We start from the raw sequence: 27,063 nt of genomic DNA on the forward strand, positions 1-27,063 counted from the left end.
GGGCCGAAACCCTTCAAAGTGAAGAGGTTTTGTGTTGCTCCCTCAGTTGGCTCGATGGGCAGGCTATGGGATGCACCATCCTGTTCCACTGTCATCGTTTAGTTCTCTGCAATGCTGTGACCTGCCAGCCTTCAGCTCAGATCAGCCTCATGCTCATGACCTGACAGATTTTAAGATTATTTGTGGCAGAGTCAAAGTTGCTTTGAAAAGGAAATGGGCATCGATATAAGGAAGGAGCTTTAAAGAAAATTTGAGGGGCAAATCTTTTACTGTGGATAATACTTGCAACTTGCTACCTGAGGAGGTGGTGGAATCAGATATAATCACTGTGTTGCTGAGGCATTTAGGCAGATGCCCTAATGGGAAAAGGAGAGCAGGATGGAGTCCGAATGGAAATAGTGTAGATGTCTAAAATGGCAGCAGGGACATGTAGGTTTCTCTGCTGTGCATTAATAACTCTGTGACCTCGAAGATTGCCAAGGTAATTCCTGACTAAGGGGCAAACTAGCCGTCCTTTCCTGATGAGCATAACTCCCGTCCGGTCTCCATCCAGATCTTTGTTCTGCTCTCACCAGTATCACTGTATTTCTTTGTATCATGGAGGCCAGGGCTATCTATCAGAGTTCTGTGTAAAGTTGGATATAGAAATGTCTTGCCCACACTCAGTGTCTGACCCATGCCGTGTGTCTGTGCAGGCTGACTGCTTTTCCAATGATATCCACCGTCTCGACACCGTGACAATGACATGGACCCTGGTGAATGCAAAGGTGAGTTTTTATCCTGAGAGCGGCTTGTGTTGTTGAACCTACCCAAGTGATCTCTCTATTAACCACCATCTCGATCTCAGGAGAAACATTGTCCCGCGATATCTGTGCAGCGTTTTTGTGAATCTAGTGGCTAGATTATTGTTTTCCAGTTACCATTGGACATTGTGGCTCGGGCGACCAGATTAGCAAGCGGAAAAGCTGGTTCGAATCGTGCCCCGCCAACTTTGGAACAAGTTTGGAACAAGACACAGCTTTAGCGATTGAAGTAAACAAAAATAGCTGGGGAACTGAAGCCAAACCAGGAACTGTCAGAAGCACCCAGGTGGTGGGGCAGCTCGTGGTGCAGTGATGTATTTTAGGGGGGGGACCTTGCTTCCCTTACTTGGTTGATCATGTAAACATGGGCAGAGCGCTGAGGAAGCCATTCATTGCCGCTGCATTCAAGCGGAGAAATTAATGCCTCCCGAGCAGGACTGTAGTGACTCAAGAAAAGCATCTTAACACCCTCTTCTCGAGGGCAATTAGGGACAGGTGATCAATGCTGGCCTCATCTGTGATTCCCAGGTCGCAGTAAGTCAATCTAAACGGGGCAGAGTTGTCCAGCTTTCACCCAGCCCACAGCAGGCTGGGCTCATTCAGGCTGACACTTCAACCCTGCAATGTCGGTGGGAGAGGGGTTGGAGGACGAGGGTGGGCTGCATTGTCACGTCTGTTCACTTGGACTTTCGAAGATCCCAAGGCCCCTTTTCATAACAAATTGCTGGAGGAACTCAGCAGGCCAGGCAGTATCTGTGGAGGGAAATGGCCAGATGACATGTGTAGGAAGGAACTGCAGATGCTGGTTTAAATGACCAGATGACATTTTGGGTTCGGTTTCTGAAGAAAGGCACTGACCCAATACATTGTCAGTGCATTTCTCTCCACAGACTCTGCCTGACCCTCCGAAATCCTCCAGCACGTTGTATTTTGCTCAAGTTCCCAGCGCCTGCAATGCCTTGTGTCTCCCCTTTTTAATAATCATTTTTGAGATCAAGGCCAGCATTTATTGTTTCTTTCCACAGTCCATCCTTGTTAATCTCTACAGAGAGTTGCTGCCTCATAGCGCCTAAGACCCGGGTTTGATCTTGACTACGGGTGCTGTCTGTACCAGTTTGTACGTTTTCCCTGTGACCACTTGGGTTTTCTTTGGGGGCGGTCCGGTTTACTCCTGCACTCCAAAGACGTGTAGGTTTTTGGGTTAATTGGCTTCGGTAAAAAATTGTTAAAAATTGTCCCTAGTGTGTAAGGATAGTACAAGTGTACGAGGTGACTGCTGGTGGGCGCGGGCAAGGTGTAGCTTTAAAGTCTAAGAGTCTAAAAATGCTGCCTAACCCGCTGAGTGGCTGCAGCATTTTATGACTTAGTTGGAAAATAATAATGGGATTGGACCGGGGTCAACTTGGAATTGGGATAAAGGAAATCATGTTTGACTAAGGGAGACTAAAAATGCTGGAGAAACTCAGAGGGTGAGGCAGCATCTATGGAGAGAAGGATATAAGCGAAGTTTCGGGTCGAGACCCTTCTTCAGACTAATCTAAGTTTTGTGTCAATGAGGAGAGATGTGTTGCATTTGAACTTTGAGAAGGCTTCAGTAAGGAGGTGCATAAGGGATTTATGGGAATTGGATATGTACTGGTGTGCACTGAAGCTAGTTTAGACAGAAAACAGTAGAAGGAAGTTATTTGACTAAGAGTGTAACTAGTGAGGTGCCACAGTGCTTGGTGTTGAGCCTACTCGTTCAGTCTATAACCGTGATCTGGATGAGGGGGATCAGTATAATGCATCTGAGTTTCCTCATGATACAAAGCTGGTGGCAATGTTGGGTGTCAGGAGGATGCAGAGAGGTTTTGGGGAGATATGGATAGATGAAGCGAATGGGCAAGAATGTGTCATGATGTCTTTCCACTTTGGTAGAAATAAATAGAACAGATAATTGGAGAGAGCATAAACGTTCTGGTGCTCCCAGAGAACAGGAGACCTTGAACACCAGTTACTGAAAGTTAATGTGCTGGTACAGCATGTAATTAGGAAGGCAAATGATACATTGCCTCTGTAATTATACAGCACCCTGGTGAGACAGCCACTGGAAGATTGCACTCATTTCTGATGTCCCTCCTCAAGGAAGGGTGTACGTTGAGGCATTTAGTAACAAGAGTCATGGTCTCATGTTGCAGCTGTATAAAACTGTGGTTAGGCTGCATTTGGGGCATTATGTACATCTCTGGTCACCCCACAACAGGAAAGGTGTGGAGGCTTTGGAAAGAGTGCCATGATGCTGCCGGGATTAGAGACTATTGGCTATAAGGCGACGTTGGACAAACTTGGATTATTTTCTCTGCACAGTTGAGGGGAGACCTGAAAGAAGTTAATAAAATGATGATAGACGTAGATGGAGTAGATGGTCAGAACCTTTTTTCCCCAGGGTGGAAATGTCAAGGGGGATGCAGAACTATCATGTAATTTAAGACAGGCATGGTTTTTAGACAGGCACAAGGAATGGAGGGATATGGATCGTGTTAAGGCAGAGGGATTAGTTTAACTTGGCACTAATGTCAGGCACAGACACTGTGGGACCAAGAGCCTGTTCCTGTGCTGCAATGCTCTATGTGCAATGCATGCAATGCAAGGAATTGGTTCCTGAGTGGGAGATGATCCTTTAGAAAGTGATTAACCAGACTGCGTCTGTAATCTCTGGAATTGAGAAGAATGAAAACAGGAGTTTGCTCAATTCTTATGGAGTGGACAGAGCAAGGGTGTTTCTCCAGGCTGGGTGAGGAAGAGAAATTATTTTGCTCACAATGTTTTGTTTATTATTGTCATGTACATCAAGGTACTGTGAAAAGCTTTTTTTGTTGTGTGCTCTCCAGTCAGCAGAAAGACTGTACATGATTACAATCAAGTGGTAAAAAGTGTTCAGATACAGGATAACGGGAATAATGTTTAGTGCAAGATAAAGATGAAGCAACAAGACACACAACCACATAGAAGTTAACATAAACATCCACCACAGTGGATTCCGCATTTCTCACTGAGATGGAAGGCGATAAAGTCTAATCTTCGGGGATTTCTTCGGCGACTGTCGGCATCATTGACTGACGTATCAGCTCACCGAAAAAGTCGTGGCGTGATGAGGCGTGATGATGTATCGATGCATGGTGTTTCCTCAAGTGTCGCCGCTGCATTTTGAAATGTTCAAAGTCTTTCGGCGACCCGGATGCGTCAGTCAATGACGCCGGCAGTCACCGGAAAAATTGCCAAGTGGGACAGGCCCCACTTCGAAGATTGAACTTTATTACATAGAAACATAGAAACATAGAAATTAGGTGCAGGAGTAGGCCATTCGGCCCTTCGAGCCTGCACCGCCATTCAATATGATCATGGCTGATCATCCAACTCAGTATCCCGTACCTGCCTTCTCTCCATACCCTCTGATCCCCTTAGCCACAAGGGCCACATCTAACTCCCTCTTAAATATAGCCAATGAACTGGCCTCGACTACCCTCTGTGGCAGGGAGTTCCAGAGATTCACCACTCTCTGTGTGAAAAAAGTTCTTCTCATCTCGGTTTTATAGGATTTCCCCCTTATCCTTAAGCTGTGACCCCTTGTCCTGGACTTCCCCAACATCGGGAGCAATCTTCCTGCATCTAGCCTGTCCAACCCCTTAAGAATTTTGTAAGTTTCTATAAGATCCCCTCTCAATCTCCTAAATTCTAGAGAGTATAAACCAAGTCTATCCAGTCTTTCTTCATAAGACAGTCCTGACATCCCAGGAATCAGTCTGGTGAACCTTCTCTGCACTCCCTCTATGGCAATAATGTCCTTCCTCAGATTTGGAGACCAAATCTTCCATCTCAGTGAGAAATGTGGGATCCACTGTGGTGGATGTTTATGTTAACTTTGTGGTTGTGTGTCTTGTTGCTTCCTCTTTATCTTGCACTAAACATTATTCCCGTTATCCTGTATCTGTGCACTTTTTATGACTTGATTGTAATCATGTACAGTCTTTCAGTTACCTCCTCAAAAGAAATCAGATTTGTGAGACATGATCTCACATGCACAAAACCGTGCTGACTCCTAATCAATCCCTGTCTTTCCAAGTGAACATAATTCCAGTCCTGCAGAGTTTTTTTTTCCAATCATTTTCTGACTATTGATGTATAGCTCACCGACTGGCTTCTGCCTATTGCCCCATTTTAAATAAGAGAGCTGTATTAGCTATCCACCACACTGGTACATCACCCAGAGCTAAAGAAAATACAAAAATCTCCTTTTGTAGCCCCAGCCATCTCCTCCTTTCAAAGAGCATCTTGGGATAATCACATCAGGCTCTGTCTTCCCAGCACCCTCTGATTTTAGCTGCTGAACGGGATTTCTGAACGCAAACTGTTGAATTGGTGCCGTGTCAGGCCCCGTATTTGTCCATCGTGATTCCACCACCTCTCTCCGACTCTCAAGTCTGAAGAAGTGTCTCGACCCGAAACGTCACCCATTCTATATATCCAGCGATACTGCCTGTCCCGCTGAGCTACTCCAGCATTCTGGGTCTATTTTCCAGGCCATGTCCTACCTCCACCACTTTTGCAGCTTTCTCCCCCGACTAAATCCGTCTGAAGAAGGGTCCGGATCCGAAACGTCACCTGTCCATGTCCTCCAGAACCGCTGCATTACTCCAGCATCTGCAGTTCCTTGTGACTGATATAACAGAGCTTTGTGTAGCCCCATCCTTCGCTGCCTTCAGCGATCGCCTACAGTACTGCTGACTGCCACCAGATGTCAGTACTTCCCTAAAATGCCCAACCCGTACCACGGACTGTGAGAGAGGGAGTTTTATTCTGTACCTGAACCCGAGTGTGTGATGTTCCAGCGCTGAGATTCAACACTTTTCCTTTCCTTTTCAAATGTGCTCTTATTCCATAATCACATTTATTATATTTTCCAATCTGCTGTTCATGCAGTTTGCAAACAACAAGCAGGACGAGCTGGACCCTCCTCGATGCCCACAGTTCTCAAAACTTGGTCATGTGGATTCACAACTGGCTTACTGATAGAGACAGAGGGGTTGTGGTGGAAGGACAATATTCAGCTGGAGGTCCGTGACCAGTGGAGTTCCCTAGGGATCTGCATTAGGCTCTCTGCTATTTGTGATATACATAAATGATCTGGATGTAAACAGGTTGATTAGTAAAAGCCCTGTCCCACTGTACGAGTTCATTCAAAGAGTTCTCCCGAGTTTGCCCTGATTCGAACTCGGAGATTTACGGTAATGGCCGCTCGTCGGTACTCGGGGCTCTCGTGGACATTTTTCAACATGTTGAAACATTTTTCATTTTTTAACATGTTGAAAAATCTTCACGAATCTTCCCGTTAGCATTTCGAGCCGCTAAGAGACGTCCCCGAGCTCCGACGTACCCGCTACGTTCATTCTCCGTGCTTACCACGAGTTTGATTTTTTTTTTTAAACTCGGGAGAGCTCTTGAATGAACTCGCCTCGTAGGACAGGGCCATAAGTTTGCAGACGGCACCAAGATTGCTGGGGTCACAGACTGTGAGGAAGGCTGTCAAAGCCTAATTTAGTTTAGAGATACAGCGTGAAAACAGTCCCTTCGGCCCACGCCGACCAGTAACCATCGATCACCCGCACACTACATCTATCCTACACACGAGGGACAATTGATAGAAGCCAACAGACAAACCTGTGCGCCTTTGGGATGTGGCAGGAAACCGGAGCAGTCAGAGAAAAGCCCCGTTGTCACAGGGAGAACATAGAAACATAGAAAATAGGTGCAGGAGTAGGCCATTCTGCCCTTCGAGCCTGCACCGCCATTCAATATGATCATGGCTGATCATCCAACTCAGTATCCCATCCCTGCCTTCTCTCCATACCCCCTGATCCCTTGAGCCACAAGGGCAACATCTAACTCCCTCTTAAATATAGCCAATGAACTGTGGCCTCAACTACCTTCTGTGGCAGAGAATTCCAGAGATTCACCACTCTTTGTGTGAAAAATGTTTTTCTCATCTCGGTCCTAAAAGATTTCCCCCTTATCCTTAAACTGACCCCTTGTTCTAGACTTCCCCAACATCGGGAACAATCTTCCTGCATCTAGCCTGTCCAACCCCTTAAGAATTTTGTAAGTTTCTATAAGATCCCCCCTCAATCTTCTAATGTAACAGACAAACTCTGTACAGACAGCACCTGTAGTCAGGATCAAACCCAGGCCTCTGGTGCTGTAAAGCAGCAACTCTACCGCTGCACCACTGGGCCACAGCAGTAGAGTTGCTGCCTTACAGTGGGATATAAAGCAACTACAGAAATAGGCGGAGAAATGACAGATGGAGTTTCAACCAAGCAAGTGTAAGGTGTTGCATTTCAGAGATCAAATAGAAGAAGGAAAATATGCAATTAATTGTAGGACCCTGAACAACAGAGGGATCTTGGGGGTACAAATCCATAACTACCTGAAAGTGGCAACACAAGTAGATAGAGTGGTAAAGATGGAATATGGTTTGGCTGGCATATAGGTCGGGGCCATTGAGTAAAACAGTCAGGAATTCATGATACAACTTTGTAAGACTATGACTAGGATGCGTTTGGAGTATTGCATGCAGTTCCGGTCACCCCGTTGCCAGAAGGATGCGGAAACTTTGGAAGGGCAGATGCGGTTTACCAGAACGATGCCTGGATTAGAGGGTATTAACTCCAGGGAGAAGTTAGACAGATTTGGATTGTTTTCTCTTGAATGTTGGAGGTTGTGTGGAGACCTGATAGAGATATATAAAATGATGAGAGACATAGATAGGGTGGACTGTAGAATTTTTTTCCCAGGATGGAAACATCAAATACTAGAGGGCACAGCTTTAAGGTGAGAGAGGCAAAGTTCAAAGGAGGTGTGGTGCTTTTTTACAGAGGGTGGTGACTATCTGGAACGCTCTGCTGAGGTTGGTGGTTGAAGCAGGCAGGATAGTGACATTCACGAGATTTTAGATAGGGATATGCAGAGAATGGATATGGATTATAGAGCTAGATACGTGAAGGCCTGGTCATCGTTTGGTACAGACACTATGTGCCGATGTTCTTGTACTCTACTGTTCTATATTCTTTAAATGGGACTAGCTTGGATGGGGGATCTTGGTCGGCATGGGCCGATGGGCATTTTCCATGCTGTATGACTCTGTAACTGGCTCGCAGGAAAGATCCAATGGCTTGGGTCCGATGTGCAGTTCCAGCTGTGCGGGGACAAGCCTAGTCAGATTTATGCCCCCGTCCCACTTAGGAAACCTGAAAGGAAACCTCTGGAGACTTTGCGCCCCACCCAAGGTTTCCGTGCGATTCCCTGAGGTTTTTGTCAGTCTCCCTACCTGCTTCCACTACCTGCAAAGTACCTGCAGTCTGAAGAAGGGTTTCGGCCCGAAACGTCGCCTATTTCCTTCGCTCCATAGATGCTGCTGCACCCGCTGAGTTCCTCCAGCAATTTTGTGTACCTTCCACTACCTGCAACCTCCGGCAACCACCTGCAACCTCCGGGAACCGCACGGAAACTTTGGGTGGGGCGTAAAGTCTCCAGAGGTTTCCGTTCAGGTTTCCTAAGTGGGACAGGGGCATTACTGCACATTTGATACCTAGCGGGACAGGATAGGGGACCGGCCACTGTCACAACCAATCACCCCCCCCCCCCTCCATCAGAGATTCGGCGCTCTTGACGAAAGGTGGAAATATTTTGTACTCATAATATTCCCAGTAAAAACGAGGTACTCCTGCAGAGCAGCATGGCTGATGCCCATTGCCGGGAGCTGTGCGTCCTGATGACAATGCTCCTGGCAGAGAGGGCACATCAGCAATGCCCGTCAGCCCCGGGGGTGCCCAGTAGGCAGGTATCTCTGCAGAGTCCTGAAGTAGGCAGCTACCACCTGGGTACGTACGCACACCAGCAACAGACCGCCCTCTCCGATCAGGAGACTCAAAGCCGCAGCAGAGATCCAGTGTTTCCTATTGCCCCTGCAGAAATCCACAAGGGTGTCAGAAGTTACAGAGTGATGGCAGGAGAACAGGGCTGAGAAGGAAATAGATTAGTCATGATTGAATGGCGGAGTAGCCTCAAAGGGCCGAATGGCCTAATTCTGCTCATATGACCTCTGAAGAAATCCACAAACGTCCTCTGGATCATGGTGACGAAGAAAGATGGTGGGACCAAGTTGATCAACCGTATTTAAGCATAAAGGCCACCAGCTGTTTGATGATCAATGCTTTGCCCCTGTAGGAAAGCTCTCTAGGTGCGACTGACCGCTCTCCGGATGGGGATCCGGTCAGTCCAGGCCCCAGCCGGGTAAGGACCTTGATCTGCTGGTTCTGCCAGCTCGCTCGCCAGTTGTCTTCAGAGGGGCTCAGATGGACTCTCAGGTAGAGGAAGTACCTGGTGCTCCACGCAAATGGTCTCATCTCCGACAACAGAGAGTCCACCCATCACCAAACTACCAAGAAGACTTTATCCCAGTTAATTCTGACAGGGGACATCGTCTGCAGGTCAACAGGGTCGGTGACCATGGGGTGCCCATCATCCACGTAGGCAAGAGGACCACCTCCGCACCCAGCTCACGCAGAGCCAGACCTGAAGAACACCTCTGCAGACGACACAAGAATGGCCCCACACAGTCCGAATATAACGATCCAGACGTGGGCCATCCCTGACACACTGCCCTCCCAAAGTGAGGTCCCATCTAAGATCCATTGATCTTCACGAGGCACTCCACAGCAGCGTGAATAACGGGTTGGAACAGGGATGTAAAATGACGTCCGAATTTCTGCTAAGTCCAGAAAAATAGACATGTTCCACCATGTCAAATACCTTCTGATCAAGGGAGAGAAAGGTGACCGACCAACCAACCCTCTGAGATAGGTGAACCAGGTCGCGGGCCAGATGGATGTCTCCTGAATGGACTCGTCTGGGACTTTGCAGGACTGTGCGGGATGGATCACTTTGGACAACACGGGGCACAGACCGTCTGCTATCGTCCATGCTACGACCTCACGGGGCACAGACTTTGTTATCGTCCATGCTACGACTTTGTAGTTTGTGCTGAGGAGGGAGACCGTCTGCAGTTTCTAGAACAGCAGAGATCGCTTGTCTTGAGTAGCAGAACCATGACTGCTCTGCACTATGATCATTCTATTTTCCCACCTCAAGGCCGATGCCATGCTTGAACCGACAGTTAGCGCTCACTGCGAGCACTGGCACAGAAGCCGGTTCTGCGATTCATTCTGACAGATCTGGGCGGTTTGGAGAGGGCAACGGGGGGGGGGCTTCCCCTCCGTCAGGCTACAGAGGAGTGCGTGCAATCCATGCCTTCTATCAGGATGCACACTGGGGCCGACCAAGGGGCAGGGCTCTGATTAAATCTTCCCCTCCCTCCGAGGATGAGGCAACCGCTGCAGGCCCAAGGAGCTCAAAGAGTGGATAAAAACACGCTGGCATCATGCCAAGCTGAGGACGGGCATATTCACAAGGTTCACGGCAATAGAATAGAATCTTTATTTGCCACGCAACCAGGGTTGGTGGTATTTGGGTTCGGTACATGATGGTACACTGCTTTAGTCACATTAACACATATAACAACACAGATCATAGTAATAAAGTGCATCCATACCACATCACAAATCACAAATCTCACCAACAGAACATAGTGCAAAAGAACAGACAAAGACCATAGACAAGACACTATATACATCAAGAGTCCTTAGTGTTGTCTGTTATTGGAGGGAATTGAGTGTTCTTATTGCTGAGGGGAAGAAGCTGTTTTTAAAGCGGGTGGATCTTGTGGCAAGTGACCTGAGGCGCCTCCCTGAAGGGAGAGACTGGAAAAGGTGGTTTGCTGGATGGGAGGGGTCCGAGATGATCTTGATTGCCCGTTTTGAGGTACGTTGGAGGTAAATGGAATGGATTGAGGGGAGGGGGGAGTTGATGGACCTGGAGGCCTTGGAGACAATGTAGTGAGTGACTGTCAGTGTTTCCGTACCAGACTGTGATTGAGGAGGTGATGATGCTTTCGATAATGGATTGATAGAAACGGACCAGGAGGTGTTTGTGGACTCTGAACTTTTTGAGCTGTCTGAGGAAGTATAGGCGTTGTTGTCCTTTCTTAATGATGTGGTCTGCGTTGATGTGCCATTTTAGATTATTGCAGATATAGGTGCCCAGAAACTTGAATGAGTTCGTGGAGGTTATGGGATGGGAGTTGACATGGACCGGGGGTTTGGGGTTTTGTTTGCGTCTGAAGTCTATGGTGATTTCCAAGGTTTTTGATGTATTAAGCTGGAGGTTGTTGTCTGCGCACCATTTGACTGCGCTGTCGACTGTTTGATGGTATTGTGATTCGTTGTTGTCTGAGATGAGGCCAATTATTGTTGTGTCATCTGCATATTTGAAATTTTTGACTGAGCTGCATTGGGATATGAGGTTGTTGGTGTAAAATGAGAAGAGCTGAGGTGACAGAACGCACCCTTGGGGGGCTCCTGTGTTGAGAGTCAGAGGGCTGGAGAGTTTTTCACCCACCTTGACTCTTTGCTGTCTGTTTGTCAAAAAGTGCAGGTTCCAATGGCACATGGCTGGGTGAATGCTCATGTCCAACAGTTTATTGTAGAGTTTAATTGGGTGTATGGTGTTAAAGGCCGAGCTAAAGTCTATAAACAGGATGCGTGCATAAGTGTTCGGTGATTCCAGATGATGTAGGGAATAGTGAAGAGCTAAGTTAATAGCATCCTCCACAGACCGGTTGGCGCTGTATGCAAATTGGAAAGCTGCACAGTTGAGAGCAGCGGGGCTGAGGTCGTCTGGCCCTGCCGCTTTTCTTTTATTAAGATTTTTGAAGGCCGCTCTAACTTCCTCCTCAGAGATGGTGAATGGTGCTGAGTTAGGTGGAGGTGGAGGCATAGATGGCAGGGTGGCATTATCAAAGCGTGCATAAAAAGTCTTCAGTTCAAGGTGGAACAAGTGGCCTGGCACCAAGTCCCTGGACCTTCAAGACCTCCTGATGGAAAATCAGGGCCAACAGTGCAGCCCCCCCCCCCCCCCCCCCTGAAGTGGAGCTGTTGTGACTCATATAGATCAATCAGGCCATTTGGCCCATTGAGTCTACTCCTCCATCCTATCATGACTGACCTATCTTTCCCTCTCAACCCCATTCTCCTGCCTTCTTCCCCCGTAACCTTTGACACCCTTACTACCAATCAAGGGCCTGCCAATCTCCGCTTTAACAATACGCAATCACTTGGCCTCCACAGCCATCTGTGGCGTTGAGATGTGATTGTTAAAGACTTCCTCAGAGCCAAGGGCAGATGATCTCTCTACACCAGCTCTCCGCGCACCTGGTTTGTTAATGACTCTGTTTATCAGCAGCCCAGTAACTTCTTGTCCCTGACTCTCTCCTCTCCCTGCCTCCATCCCACTCCCACACACCTCTCCCCCATCCCACCCCCACACACCTCTCCCCTCCCCTCCTCCATCCCACCCCCACACACCTCTCCCCTCCCCTCCCCCACACACCTCTCCCCTCCCCTCCTCCTGAACCCACCCCCACACACCTCTCCCCTCCCCGCCCCAATCCCACCCCCACACACCTCCCCCCTCCCCTCCTCCTGAACCCACCCCCACACACCTCTCCCCTCCCCGCCTCCATCCCACCCCCACACACCTCTCCCCTCCCCTCCTCCTGAACCCACCCCCACATACCCCTCCCCGCCCCCATCCCACCCCCACACACCTCTCCCCTCCATCCCACCCCCACACCCTCTCCCCTCCCCGCCCCCAATCCCACCCCCACACACCTCCCCCTCCCCTCCTCCTGAACCCACCCCCCCACACCTCCCTCCCCTCCTCCCAGTCCTCCATCCCACCTCCACACACCTCTCCCCTCCCCTCCTCCTGACCCCACCCACCCCACTTGCAGGGAATCGCGGCCAGGTGGAGAGACTTCCACTCAGCCACAGTGTTGGGCAGCCGGATGTACGTGTTTGGGGGCAGGGCCGATCGCTTTGGACCTTTCCACTCCAACAACGAGATCTACTGCAACCGCATCGAGGTGTTCGACATGGAGACCAACCACTGGCTGGAGTTGCCCACCGCCCAGCTACTGCCGGAGGGACGGCGCAGCCATTCTGCCTGTGAGTCTGTGCCCTGGGGCGGGTGGACTTGTCACCCCTACTCCCGTGCAGGGGATGGGGCGGGGGGGGGGCTTCATGGGACTGGCCCCGTACCGGTTAAAGGGTGCAAGGGAATCGGTGGCAGTTACAAGAGGAGGGAGCGTAGCACTGTGGAAGGAGGGGTGGTGATTCAGATTCATATTCAATCTTTATTGTCATTGTGCAGTGTACAGTACAGAGACAACAAAATGTAGTTAGCATCTCACCCAGAAGAGCGAACATAGAATAATGAGCAATAAAATATATATATGTACAAACAGTGGTAGTAGTGCAAATTTTCTGGTGGAAGGAGTGTCCGGGGGGGGGGGGGGGGGGGGGGGGGTGATTGGCAGTCACCGAGGTACATTGTTGAGTAGTGTAACAGCCGCAGGGAAGAAGCTGTTCCTGGACCTGCTGGTCCGGCAACGGAGAGACCTGTAGCGTCTCCCGGATGGTAGGAGGGTAAACAGTCTGTGGTTGGGGTGAGAGCAGTCCTTGACGATGCTGAGCGCCCTTCACAGACAACGCTTGCTTTGGACAGACTCAATGGAGGGGAGCGAGGAACCGGTGATGCGTTGGGCAATTTTCACCACCCTCTGCAGTGCTTTCCGGTCGGAGACAGAGCAGTTGCCATACCATACTGTGATACAGTTGGTAAGGATGCTCTCGATGGTGCAGCGGTAGAAGTTCACCAGGATCTGAGGAGACAGATGGACCTTCTTCAGTCTCCTCAGGAAGAAGAGACGCTGGTGAGCCTTCTTGACCAGAGTTGAGGTATTGTGGGTCCAAGAGAGGTCATCAGAGATATTGACCCCCAGGAACCTGAAGCTGGAAACACGTTCCACCTCCGTCCCGTTAATGTGGATGGGGGTGTGCGTGCCGCCCCTAGACCTTCTGAAGTCCACAATGAGCTCCTTGGTCTTCTTGGAGTTAAGGGCCAGGTTGTTGTCAGCGCACCATGCTGCTAGGAGCTGGACCTCCTCCCTATAGGCCGACTCATCGTTGTTGCTGATGAGGCCAATCACCGTTGTATCATCTGCATACTTGATGATGGTGTTAGTACCATGTACAGGTGTGCAGTCGTAGGTGAAGGGAGTGCTGCACCGTTTCTTTTGTTATTTTCTTACAAAAATTAAGTGAATCAATTATTACAAGAATAATATATGCAATACAAAACAATACCAAACAAACCCACCACCACGTGCTGGGCAAGTGGCCAGAGTTCCTATTTCCCCTGTTGCAGTGCGGATTGGGCAGTGGTTGCTTGGGGAAGTTACCCGTTCAGACAGCTTCTGCTGCTGCCCGGAGTGGGGGGGGGGGGGGGGTCTCCCCCTAACCCCCACTCACATGGTGTGCTTGTGGGGGTGTGAAGGCCCTCTGCCTGACTTCAATTCTGCTCTCTGCCTCCTTGCAGTTGCCTACAACAGTGAGCTGTACATCTTCGGAGGGTACAATGCACGGCTCGACCGGCACTTTAATGACCTGTGGAAGTACAATCCCGGTGAGTACACCCCAGATCCTTGGCCCACCTTTGCAGTTGACTGCTATACAGACTGGAGGCCTGTGACAAGCGGTGTGCCACATGGATAGGTGCTGGATCTCCTAATATTTGTCATGTTTACATGATTTGATGAGAATATGGAAGGCACGATTAGTAGATATTTCAGATGACACCTAGTGCGGATAGGCACAAAAGCTGGAGTAACTCAGCGGGTCAGACAGCATCTCTGGAGGAAAGGAATAGGTGAAGTTTTGGGTCGGGACTCTGCATCTGAAGTAGGACCTCAATCCGAAAAGTAATCTATTCCTTCGCTCCAGTGTTGCTGTCTGATCCGCTGAGTTACTCCAGCTTTTTGTGTCAACGGTTTAAACCAGCATCTGCAGTTCCTTTACACATTGGTGATGTAGTGGACAGTGAAGGTTGTCTAATGGTGCAGAAATATATGGTATGCTCGCTTTCATTCAAGGCTGAGGGGGTGACCTTGTAAAATGTTACAAAATCATGAGGGGCGTTGATAAGGTGAATGGTCGTAGTCTTTCTTCCCCAGGGTAGTGGAGTCTAAAACTAGAGGGCACAGATTTTGAGGTGAGAGAGGAAAGATTAACAAGTTTGCTGATGATACAAACGTGAGCGGTTTTGCAGATAGTGAAGATGGTTGTGAAAGATTGCAGCAGGATCTGGATCGATTGGCCAGGTGGGCGGAGGAATGGTTGATGGAATTTAATACAGAGAGGTATGAGGTGTTGAATTTTGGGACATCGAACAAGGGCAGGACCTGCACAGTAAATGGTAGGCCTCTGGGTGGTGCTGTAGAGCAGTGGGATCTAGGAGTACAGGTGCATGGTTCCTTGATGGTCGAGTCGCAGGTAGATAAGGTGGTCAAAAAGGCGTTTGGCACTTTGCCTTGATCAGTCAGAGTATTGAGTATAGAAGTTGGGAGGTCATGTTGCAGTTGTATAAGACGTTGGTGAGGCCGCATTTAGAATATTGTGTTCCGTTCTGGTCACCATGTATTGGAAAGATATTGTCAAGCTTGAAAGAGTTCAGAAAAGATTTACGAGGACGTTGCCAGGACTAGAGGGTGTGAGCTATAGGGAGAGGTTGAGGAGGCTGGGTCTCTATTCCTTGGAGCGCAGGAAGATGAGGGGTGATCTTATCGAGGTGTACAAAATCATGAGAGGAATAGATTGGGTAGATGCACAGAGTCTCTTGCCAAAAGAAGGGGAATCGAGGACCAGAGGACATAGGTTCAAAAGATTTAATAGGAATCTGAGGGGTAAGAAGCAGTTAGACGGGTACATGGATAGGACAGGTTTGAAGGGATATGGGCCAAGCGCGGGCAGGTGGGACTAGTGTAGCTGGGACATGTTGGCCAGTGTGGGCAAGTTGGGCTGAAGGGTCAGTTTCCACACTATCACTCTATGACTCTATTTAAAGGGGATCTGAGGAATAACTTTTTCACAAGGAGGGTAGTGAATACATGGAATGAGCTGCCAGAGGAAGGAGAAGCGAGTACAATTACGATGCTTAAAGTTCATTGAGGAGCAGCATGGTGGCGCAGCATTAGAGTTGCTGCCTTACAGCGCTGGAGACCCTGGTTCAATCCTGACTACAGGCGCTGTCTGTTTTGTACGTTCTCCCTGAGTTTTCCCCGAGTGCTCTGGTTTCCTCCTACATTCCAAAGACGCACAGGTTTGTAGATGAATTGGCTTCAGTAGAATTGTGAATTGTCCCTAGTGTGTAGTATAATGCTCGTGTACGGGGTGATCGCTGGTCGGCGCTGACTGGATGAGCCGAAGGACTTGTTTCTGCGCTGTAACTCTAAAGTCTAAAGACGTTTGGACAGGTTTATGGATAGGAAAGGTTTGGTGGGTTTATGGGCCAAAGGCAGACAGATGGGACTAGTTGGAGAAGGCACTTCGGCTAGCACGTCAAATTGAGCTGAAGTGCCTGTTTCTGTGCGGTAGAGTTCAGGATTTTAAATAGGAAGGTTGTGCCACTGCTGGTGAGGCTCCTGAATTACAGTGCACAGTAGTGGTCTCCTCATTCCTCGTGTGTGTGTGTGTGTGCGCGTGTGTGTGAGCGCGTGTGTGTGTGCGCGTGTGTGTGCGCGCGTGTGTGCGCGCGTGTGTGTGTGCGCAAGCGTGTGTGTGCGCAAGCGTGTGTGTGTGCGCACGCGTGTGTGTGTGCGCGTGTGTGCACGTGTGCTGGTTTGTGCGTGCTGGTCTGCGTGTGAGAGTGCGCGAGTCTGTGCGTGTTGGTGTCTGTGCATGTGAATCTGTGTGCATGTGCATGCGTGTTTGTGTCCATGTGTGTGTGTCTGTGATGGGGGGGGGGGGAGAGAAACCTGCTCATGTGTGCACACGTGTCTGTGTCCGTGTGTCCGTGCATCAGTGGCCGGTGCTGGCTGTGTCAGGGCTGACGAGATGCCTCCATTTCAGAGACAGCGATGTGGCGGAAGGTGGAGCCCAAGGGGAAGGGGCCCTGTCCCCGCAGGAGGCAGTGCTGCTGCATGGTGGGAGACAAAGTCATCCTCTTCGGAGGCACCAGGTCAGTGCAGGCATCCTTCCCCTCCCCATTGAGGGAGGGGGGGCAAGAGAAGGGAGGGTGGATCTACCTGCATGAGGTGGGAAGTAAGAGGACGAAGTGGAGTGAGAGGGGGTTGATATAGGGGTAGACGATGAAGAGGGTAGAGGGTGGGCGCAAGGGTGGGGCCCTACTTGGCACTGTGGCGCTGCGGGTATAGCTGCTGCCTCAGGGTGCTAAAGACCTGGGTATGATCTTGGCCGCGGGTGTCGTCTGCGTGGTGTTTGTACGTTCTCCCTGTGACCACGTGGGTTTCTCCGGGTGCTCCGGTTTCCTCCCACATTCCAGAGACGTGCAAGTTTGTAGGTTAATTATTCTTCCGTAAGTTGCCCCTGGTGTGTAAATCGTGGATGCGAAAGTGGGGGCTGTTCATCACATCCTGCTCATTGCCAGACAACCCGAACTGCACACAATGCTCCAGTATTCTGTAGTTGTAACATGACATCCAAACTCCTGTAGACGCTGTCCTGATCGATGAAAGCAAGTATGCGAAATACCCACTTCACCGCTCTTTCCACTTGTCCCACCACATTCAGGAAACCCCACTGGACTCCCATCTATTTCTTCCCCCCCCTCTTGCCACAACTCCTCAAACCTGTCTCACACCTTCATTCCTTTCTTATCTCTGGCCTTTATTTCAAACATCTGCCTTTCAACCCGCCCCCCGCCTCTCGCCTGTGTCGCCATGCTCTGAACCGCCTCTCCCCTTTTCCTGCTTTCTTCCCCCACACACAATCAGTGTGATGAAGGGGTCGTGACCTGAAACCTCACCTATCCATCTATGTCAGGGATGCTGCTTTATCCGCTGAGTTACTCCAGCACTTTGTGTCCTTTTGAGTGTTAACCAGTACCTGCACTTCTTTGCTTCGCCTTTTTTTATTTCAAAATAGATTTTATTCAGGTAATAAATATATACAATACATGAACCGCGCAAAAAATTCATCCGACATTTTCGGAGGCTATACAAATTGTTCTATACAGTCTACATACATTGCTCATATTTCACGAATTTGTCCCCCACCCTTGCCACTCATGTGGCCCACTGGCGTGGAATCCCTTCCCTTATTTTGAGGGGCATCTCCACCACACCGTGCCCCCCGTGTCCAGCAGCGGAAGGACCCTAGACTGTGGTCCTCCCCCACCGAGCCTTGGCGTTGGCTGCACCGAGCTTCAGTGCGTCCCTCAGCACGTACTCCTGCAGTCTGCAGCGGGCCAGTCGGCAACATTCCCCGACGGACATCTCGCTCTGCTGGGTGATGAACAACGCTCGGGCAGACCAAAGAGCGTCTTTCACCGAGTTGATGACCTTCCAGCAGCACTCGATGTCAAGTCTCTGAATGTGTCCCTGGGAACAGTCCGTAAATCACAGAGTCCTCTGTGATGGAGCTGTTCGGATTAAAATGTGACAGGGACCCTTGCAAACCTTTCCAGACTCTCTTTGCGAATCCACACTCTGCAAAGAGGTGGGCAACCGTCTCCTCTCCATAGCAGCCGTCCCGAGGGCAGCGTGCGCTGGTAGTGAGGTTCCGATGGTGCAGGAAGGATCTGACTGGGAGACTTCACCGGCAGCCAAGCCAGGTCTTCGGAGTACAGAGAAGGTTCACCAGACTGATTCCTGGGGTGGCAGGACTTTCATATGAAGAAAGACTGGATAGCCTCGGCTTGTACTCGCTAGAATTTAGAAGATTGAGGGGGGGTCTTATAGTAACTTAGATGCAGGAAATTGTTCCCGATGTTGGGGAAGTCCAGAACAAGGGGTCACAGTTTAAGGATAAGGGGGAAGTCTTTTAGGACCGAGATGAGAAAAACATTTTTCACACAGAGAATGGTGAATCTGTGGAATTCTCTGCCACAGAAGGTAGTTGAGGCCAGTTCATTGGCTATATTTAAGAGGGAGTTAGATGTGGCTCTTGTGGCTAAAGGGATCAGGGGGTATGGAGAGAAGGCAGGTACAGGATACTGAGTTGGATGATCAGCCATGATCATATTGAATGGCGGTGCAGGCTCGAAGGGCCGAATGGCCTACTCCTGCACCTATTTTCTATGTTTCTATGTCTTGGTGCTTGTTGGTGAGTTCTGGCGATGAGGCATTTCGCCAGACAAGCTGGGCAGTCTGTTCTGGAAACCACGCCACCGGATCCATGGAGTCCTTTCCCTGCAGTGCCTGCAGGAAGTTCCGTGCTGACCACTGCCCGATGGACTCCATTTAAAGAGGGTCAGGCACTCTGCCCTCATCAGAACAATTCTGAAGGAGTAGAGAGCTGTTGGGGTTAGAGGATACACCTTTGCATCTGCATTGATGATGTTGCTGTCTTCCTTCCCTACCAGGTTTAGTCTAGAGATCCAGTGTGAAACGTGCCCTTCGGCCCACTGAGTCCACACTGACCAGCCATCATCTGTACTCTAGTTCCATCCTACACACACAAGGGACAATTTACGGAAGCCAATTAACTTACAAACCTGCATGTCTTTGGAGTGTGGGAGGAAACCGGAGCATCCGGGGAAAACCCACGTGGTCACTGGGAGAACGTCCAAACTCCGTACAGACAGCACCCGCAGTCGGGATCGAACTTGGGTCTCCGGCATTCTGAGGCGTGCCGCGATGTTCTAAACCAGCGGGGTAACCAATAAGAATAGAAATAGGAGCAAGGGTTGGCCTTTGGGCCCTCGTGGCAAGCCTGCTGTGCTGCCCCTGGCTGGCGGTGCAGCTTGTGTTCGGCCCTGTGAGGGTAACCAGGGGCCTGGGTTGGAGAAACAACAGCAAGGACCTCCCTCTGCAGTGCCCATCAGCCTGACTCCTCCCTCTTTGTCCTCTAGTCCGTGCCCGGAGCAAGGAATGGGTGATGAGTTCAACCTGATGGATCACTCTGACCTCTATATCCTGGACTTTTGTGAGTATGGCTGCCTCACCGTGTCACAGACACTCCCCTCACCCTCCACCACGTCCTGCCTGACAGACACTTTGGTCTGCTGCAATGCACTATGGGGGGGAGGGGGGTTGGGTCTATTACCAGTTACTGACGGTGCGGGGGGGTCTATTACCCCAGTTACTGACTGTGGGGGGAATCATTTTGCAGTCACTGACTGCGGATCCTTTGCCAGTCTGTCTGCGCCTCTCTGCTGTCTGTCGGTGGCTGTGCCAGAGAGCCCCACGTGGGGACGTGCCTGGTGTGATTGCTGGGGTGGAGATCGGTGGCCAGCGCTCGGGGTCTACACTGTGGACCGAGGAGATTACCTGCACCTCAGCCACAACTTTCCAGCTGTCTCAATCAGGGGCCCTGCCCTCAGCTTCTCTCCCACTGCACCAGGGAACGGCCCAGTTGGCTGAATTAATGAATGAACTTCCATCCTACACAAGCTGGGCATCCTGGGTGAGACGGTGACTGCAGGAGATGCTGCTGTCCTTCCATTGAGAGGGAGGGAAGGGAGGGAGGGAGGGAGGGAGGTCCAGGGTGTAGACACAGTGACCTTGAAGGGACGGTGTCAGATTTCCTAGTGCCTTGTCTGAGAGGGGAACCAGCATGTGGTGGTGATTAATGCCCCTGCTGCCCTTGTGTGTGCTTGGGAGGCGCTGGGCAGTGGCCTGGGCACGTTACTGCATTGCAATTTGTAGATGGTGCACACAGCAGCCACAGCGGGGCAGGGTGATGGGGTTTGGGTGAGGGGTGTGAGGAGACTCAGTCCCCTGTGCAGTCATAGGCTGGGACGCGCAGACATGCATGTGCTCTCGCACTCTCATACTCTAACTCTCTCACACTAACTCACTCCCTCTCACACTCTCACACACTCACTCTCCATCACGCACACACTCATTCACACTCGCACATACTCCCTCACACTCACTCGCACACACTCCCTCACACTCACTCGCACACACTCACTCACACACATTCACTCCCTCTCACTCACTCTCTCACTGACTCTCTCACTCTATCTCACTCGCTCACTCTCACTCTATCTCACTCACTCACTCACTCTCTCTCACACTCACTCACTCTCTCTCACACAGTGTGAATGGTTTGTTTGATGTCCTGACAGGTCCCAGTCTGAAGACCTTGTGCAAGCTGGCCGTGATTCAGTACAGCTTGGATCAGTCCGTACTCCCTCACGACATCAGGCAAGTTCACACTATGCAGGGTGGTCTCAGTCCAACTGGGCATCTGGTGCCCGCTGGACTCTGGGTGGTGGGCTGGGAGGAGGACTGTTGTCCACCACAAGGGTGCAGGGCCCTGGCTAGCAGGGAGAAGGGGGGGGATCTCGGGACTGGCAAGGTGACGGGGCTTCAGGGAGCCGGGAGATCAGTGCCAGGGGCATGAGGTGACCACCCACCCATCCTGTCAGGATCTGCATCCGACAGAGCATTCCTCCCTCCCTACTTTCTGCCGAGTGAATCCCTCTTGCACCATCTCTTCCCTCTCCTTCCTGGGTCTTTTCAATTTCTCCCCCCCTTCCCCAGAGCTCTTCTCAGCTCAGGCAGCACCTGTGGACCTAAAACATTAACTTTGTTGCTCTTTCCACAGACGCTGACTGACCTGCTGAGTGTTTCCAGCATTTTGTTTTGATTTCAGACTTCCAGTACCTGCAGTAGTTTTTTAATTTTCACTTGACTGTAAATTAATTTCATGTGGTTATTCTGAGGTTCTTTGGAGTATAGACTTTAGACTTACTTCATAAAAACAGGCCCTTCGCCCACTCAGTCTGTGCTCACAATGTCATGTGATAGGAGTAGAATTAGGCCCATCAAGTCTACTTTATGGCTGATCTATCTCTCCCTCTGAACCCCATTCTCCTGCTTTCTTCCCATAACCTCCGACACCTGTACTAATCAAGAATCTATCTATCTCTGCCTTAAAAATATCCACTGACTTGGCCTCTACAGCCTTCCGTGGCAAAGAATTTCACAGATTCACCACCCTCTGACTAAATAAATTTCTCCTCATCTCCTTCCTAAAGGAATGCTCTTTATTTCTAAGGCTATGATGTCTAGTCCTGGACTCTCCCACTAGTGGAAACATCCTCTCCACATCCACTCTATCCAGGCCTTTCACGATTCTGTACGTTTCAATGAGGTCCCCTTCATCATTCTTGTAAACCTCCTCTGGACCCTCTCCAGAACCTACACATCCTTCCTCCAATATGGTGCCCAAAATTGCTCACAATATTCCAAATACGGCCTTATCCGTGCCTTATAGGGCCTCAGCATTACATCACTGTTTTTGTATACAAACCCTCTTGAAATAAATGCTAGCATTGAGTTTGCTTTCTTTACCATTGATTTGACTTGCAGATTAACATTTTGGGAATCCTGCACCAGCACTCCCAAGTCCCTTTGTACCTCCAATTTCTGAATTCTCAGTGACCAGTGAACAATAGTCACCCATATATATGTTTATTCTACACAATAGGGACAATTTACAATTTTTACAGAAGCCAAGTAACCTACAAACCTGTACGTCTTTGGGTCATGGGAGAAAGCCAGAGCACCCAGGGAAAACACAGGGTGAATGTACAAACTATGTATAGACAGCACCTGTAGTCAGAATCGAACCTGGGACTCTGGAGCTGTAAGCCAGCTGAGCCACTGAGCCAACCTAAATTACAGGTTTGAAATTACAATTACCGAGGAAAAGAAATGTTGGAGGAAAAATGTTTTCTGTATAATTTGAGTGATTCAGATGCTTCTAGCATAAACCCTTAGGGTAGGAAATGATTCAACCATAGTGCCATAGAGTCCTACAGTGTGGAAACAGGCCCCTTGGGAGAACTGGGGATGGGGACTGGACATTGTGCCTTCCCCCACAGTGGTAACCATCGTGGGGGGATGATTTTTGTGTGTAAGTGATTATTTTAGTTTGTGTCCAAGATGGCTGTCGGAAGGGAGAGTGTACGCTGGCGCGGTTTAGCTGCCGCTGCTCTCTCTTCACATTGTGTTTTTGATTTTTTTGTCTTTGGATCAAATTCTGTCTTTAATTTGTGTATTGGTGATGTCTTTATTATTTATTTTACTCCGATTATATGTTTTTTACTCTTGTTAAATTCTGTAAGGTGTCCTTGAGACTTTTGAAAGGCGCCCACAAATAAAATGTATTATTATTATTTGTCGCAACTTGACCACCTCGAATAGCATGTTCCATCTGCACCAGCCCCACCTGCCTCAGTTTGGCCCATATCCCTCTAAACCTGTCCCATCCATGTACCTGTCCAAATGTTCTTTAAACGTTGTGATAGTCCCTGCCTCAACTCCCTCCTCCGGCACCTTGTTCCATAAACCCATCACACTTTGTGTAAAAAAAAAAAAATTTGCTACTCGGGTTCCCATTAAATGTTTTCCCGCCTCACCTTAAACCAGCCTCAATGATGATGGGTGGATGAGGGATTTGTTGTGATGACATGCATGTGTCTGCGTGTGCGGGCGTGTCTAAATGCGTGTGTACCTGTGTGTCCGCCATCTACAGGTGGGAGCTGACAGCGATGACGACCAACAGCAACATCAGTCGACCGATCTTCTCGTCCCACGGCTAAGCCGCCTTTCCACGGTCCGGTGACAGTGGCCTCCCCTGGACGCGTGGTGCCTTGTTTTTGTGGGAGAGGGCGGAGGGGCAAGGAGGAGGGAGCGGCCACGCCTGTCAACGGGGCGTGAAGCTGGAGGTCGCCATGGAGCGACAGGGACGGCGAGATCGCTCGGTGGCACCGGGCCCGTTCTCCCCTCCTGCCCCCCCCAGCCCACTCTGCGGAGCCACGCAGGACGTTTTTACCAAAAGGTGCTTGATGCAAGATATACCTCATGGCGGCTGGCTGACCTGCCTGGACTCTCCCACACGGAGGGCCACGAGCCAGTTGAGTTTTTATTGAAGCAAGCCTGTTTATTTTGGGGGACGGACTTGGGATAAATTGCAAGATGACAATGTTGTCAGTGTTTTGTGCGGGGGGAGGAGGGAATGTTCCCCGTACTCTGCACCTCCAGTTGGAATCAGTGGTCCCAGCACTGGAGGTGGGTGCTGGGGTGGGTCAGAGCCATTAACCCTGCTTGTCATCCATTACCCTGCCCAAACGATCCAGGTCCACTACCCAAAGCTTCTGTTGGGGGCTGCAGATCTGCCGCAGGTAACTGGCCCACACAAACCCACACACCGTCCCAGCTCAGTGAAGCCCCCTCAGCCAGGTTGTCTCGGAGCACAGCAAGGACCCGCTGTCAAGGTCCATGAACCCACGGCTGCAGTGACCAGGAACTGTGGACCCCTGCCCGTGACTGGAGTGACCAGTATCCATGAACTGTGGAGCCCTTGCCCTGGGTCGAGTGACGAGTGCCCAAGATTGGAATGACCACTGCCTATAAACTTTAGACACCAATCCCTGCCCTTGACTGCAGTGACCAGTGGCCATGAACTCTGGACATGACACCCTGTCCTGCAACGGAATGATCAGTCCATGGACACCGGGCCATTGCCCACTGTAGGAGTGGCCATGGACATTGGGTCTCTGCCCACTCTTGGGAATGACCATTGTAATCTCTGCACGTCAGCGCGGGTGTGAGCAACATTGTTTATTTTCTCATCTTTTTGTAAGGACGGATTTCAATGCACTTGTATAAAAAATATAAAACCGGCATTTTCTGAGCCAGTGCGTTGGAGTGTACAGTGAGTGGTCTCACAGCGAGCGGCCTGTGGTCCCAGCAAGGGTGAGCGGGTCACTGGCGGGGCCGGGTATCCTGTCTGCCCGGCCATGGCTGGGCCATCAGCAACGGGACCATCTCCTCCACTCGGGACAGACTCGCTTTACAATTACCGAGACCAGCCCGCCAAGGCTGTTCTTCCCTTCGAGAGCCTGCCATGTGGGGACAGCAGCAACACATTCAGACCCTTGGCGACAACCCATTCCCCCCAGCTGGGGGGGGGGGGTAATAAAGGCCCGAGGGGCAGGGGACTCACAGTGTGAGGCCTCCAACAGTCGTAAGTAAGAAGAGGGTGGTGCGCACACAGTACGCACATACACGCACATACATACGTTGGTTTATGATAGATACATACAGGTCTGTTGTATACGTAGACATATGTCTATGGTACACACACATCGGTCGATGCTACACAAGCACACACACGTACATGCACACACACAGGTCTATGGTGCACATACAAATCTATGGTGCACGTACGCGTACAAGTCTATGGTACACACACACACACACACATCTATGGTACACCCACACACACATCTATGGTACACCCACACACAGTCTAAACTATACACTCACACACACAAGTTTATTGCACACGTACAAGTCCACCACCCTCTTTGACTAAAACTATATACACGGATATCCTTAGTACCCTAAAAGCTCACCTGGATCAGGAGCCGCTCCATAAGACCTAGCGTGCTGACCAGACTTTGGAATTTTGTCAAATCTGGCGACTCGAAAATAATTTCAGTGTTTTGCACATTTGACAAACCCTGCTCAACCTGCTGAGTTCATCCAACAGATTGTTTCTTTGTCCCTGGTAAAGTATACAGAAAATAGAGCAGTACATGGCACGGTGGAGCAGCAGTAGGGATGCTGCCTGACAGCGCCTGAGACCCGGGTTCGATCCCGACCACGGGTAAGTGCTGTACGGAGTTTGTGCATTCTCCCGGTGACCGCGTGGGTTTCCTCTGGGTGCTCCAGTTTCTGCGCACACCCCTGAAACGTACAGATTCGTAGGTTTAGGAAGTTACTGCAGATACTGGTTCGCACCAAAGATAGATACAAAATGCTAGAGTAACTCAGTGGGACAGGCAGCATCTCTGGAATGGGTGACATTTCAGGTCGAGACCCTTCTTCAGACTGAGTCAGGGGAAAGGAAGGGAGACTACAGATATGGAAGGATGAGGTGTGAAAACGACAGATCAAAGAGGGAGATAGAATTAAGAAAGGGTAAGGTGTGAAAAAGAGACACGCAAAATATACAGCACTGCATATGTATCAATATTGACTTCTCTAACTTCAAGTAACCCCTGCATTCCCTCTCTTTATCTCCATGTCTCTCCCCATCCCAGTTCTCCGACCAGTCTGACTGTTCCCATGATTACATTCATCTGTTTGCTTCTCCTAGCTAACAATGTCACCTTCTCCTAGCTAACAATGATCTATTCTACATTTTCCTTGAACTGCATCGTAAGGTCAGAAGTGATCAGAGTAGAATTAGGCCATTCGACACATCATGGCTGATCTATCCTTTAACATTTCATTCAAGGTGAAGGGACAAGTTTGGAAAGTGGTGAAATCATAGGGCAAAGTCAGCATGGATTTATGAAAGGTAAATCATGTCTGACGAATCTTATAGCATTTTTCGAGGATGTAACTAGTAGAGTGGATAAGGGAGAACCAGTGGATGTGTTATATCTGGACTTTCAGAAGGCTTTCGACAAGGTCCCACATAAGAGATTAGTATAGAAACTTAAAGCACACGGTATTGGGGGTTCAGTATTGATGTGGATAGAGAACTGGCTGGCAGACAGGAAGCAAAGAGTAGGAGTAAACGGATCCTTTTCACAATGGCAGGCAGTGACTAGTGGGGTAGCGCAAGGCTCAGTGCTGGGACCCCAGCTATTTACAATATATATTAATGATTTGGACAAGGGAATTGAATGCAACATCTCCAAGTTTGCGGATGACACGAAGCTGGGGGGCAGCGTTAGCTGTGAGGAGGATGCTAGGAAGCTGCAAGGTGACTTGGATAGGCTGGGTGAGTGGGCAAATGCATGGCAGATGCAGTATAATGTGGATAAATGTGAGGTTATCCACTTTGGTGGCAAAAACAGGAAAGTAGACTATTATCTGAATGGTGGCCGATTAGGAAAAGGGGAGATGCAACGAGACCTGGGTGTCATGGTACACCAGTCATTGAAAGTAGGCATGCAGGTGCAGCAGGCAGTGAAGAAAGCGAATGGTATGTTAGCATTCATAGCAAAAGGATTTGAGTATAGGAGCAGGGAGGTTCTACTGCAGTTGTACAGGGTCTTG

The 27,063-nt window shown here is 49.8% G+C and overlaps 1 protein-coding gene across 4 annotated transcripts in view; it reads left to right on the forward strand.

The window, feature by feature from the left end:
• Positions 1 to 24,682, forward strand: part of klhdc3 (kelch domain containing 3) — a 39,923-nt gene extending 15,241 nt beyond the window's left edge. Inside the window, exons 4-11 of one of the 4 annotated variants that reach the window (XM_033020585.1) lie at positions 696 to 767; positions 12,748 to 12,961; positions 14,394 to 14,480; positions 16,922 to 17,030; positions 19,884 to 19,957; positions 21,105 to 21,183; positions 23,522 to 23,662; positions 23,698 to 24,682. In XM_033020585.1, coding sequence (XP_032876476.1) covers positions 696 to 767; positions 12,748 to 12,961; positions 14,394 to 14,480; positions 16,922 to 17,030; positions 19,884 to 19,957; positions 21,105 to 21,183; positions 23,522 to 23,588 — 702 coding nt within the window. In that variant the 3' untranslated portion in view covers positions 23,589 to 23,662; positions 23,698 to 24,682. Of the gene's footprint in view, positions 1 to 695; positions 768 to 12,747; positions 12,962 to 14,393; positions 14,481 to 16,921; positions 17,031 to 19,883; positions 19,958 to 21,104; positions 21,184 to 23,521 lie in introns of all 4 variants that reach the window. The other 3 variants (XM_033020584.1, XM_033020586.1, XM_033020587.1) reach the window with 3 other exon arrangements.
• Positions 24,683 to 27,063: the final 2,381 nt, after the last annotated feature.

The sequence above is a fragment of the Amblyraja radiata genome, chromosome 5 (assembly GCF_010909765.2).
Source record: "Amblyraja radiata isolate CabotCenter1 chromosome 5, sAmbRad1.1.pri, whole genome shotgun sequence".
NCBI classification, from domain to species: domain Eukaryota; kingdom Metazoa; phylum Chordata; class Chondrichthyes; order Rajiformes; family Rajidae; genus Amblyraja; species Amblyraja radiata.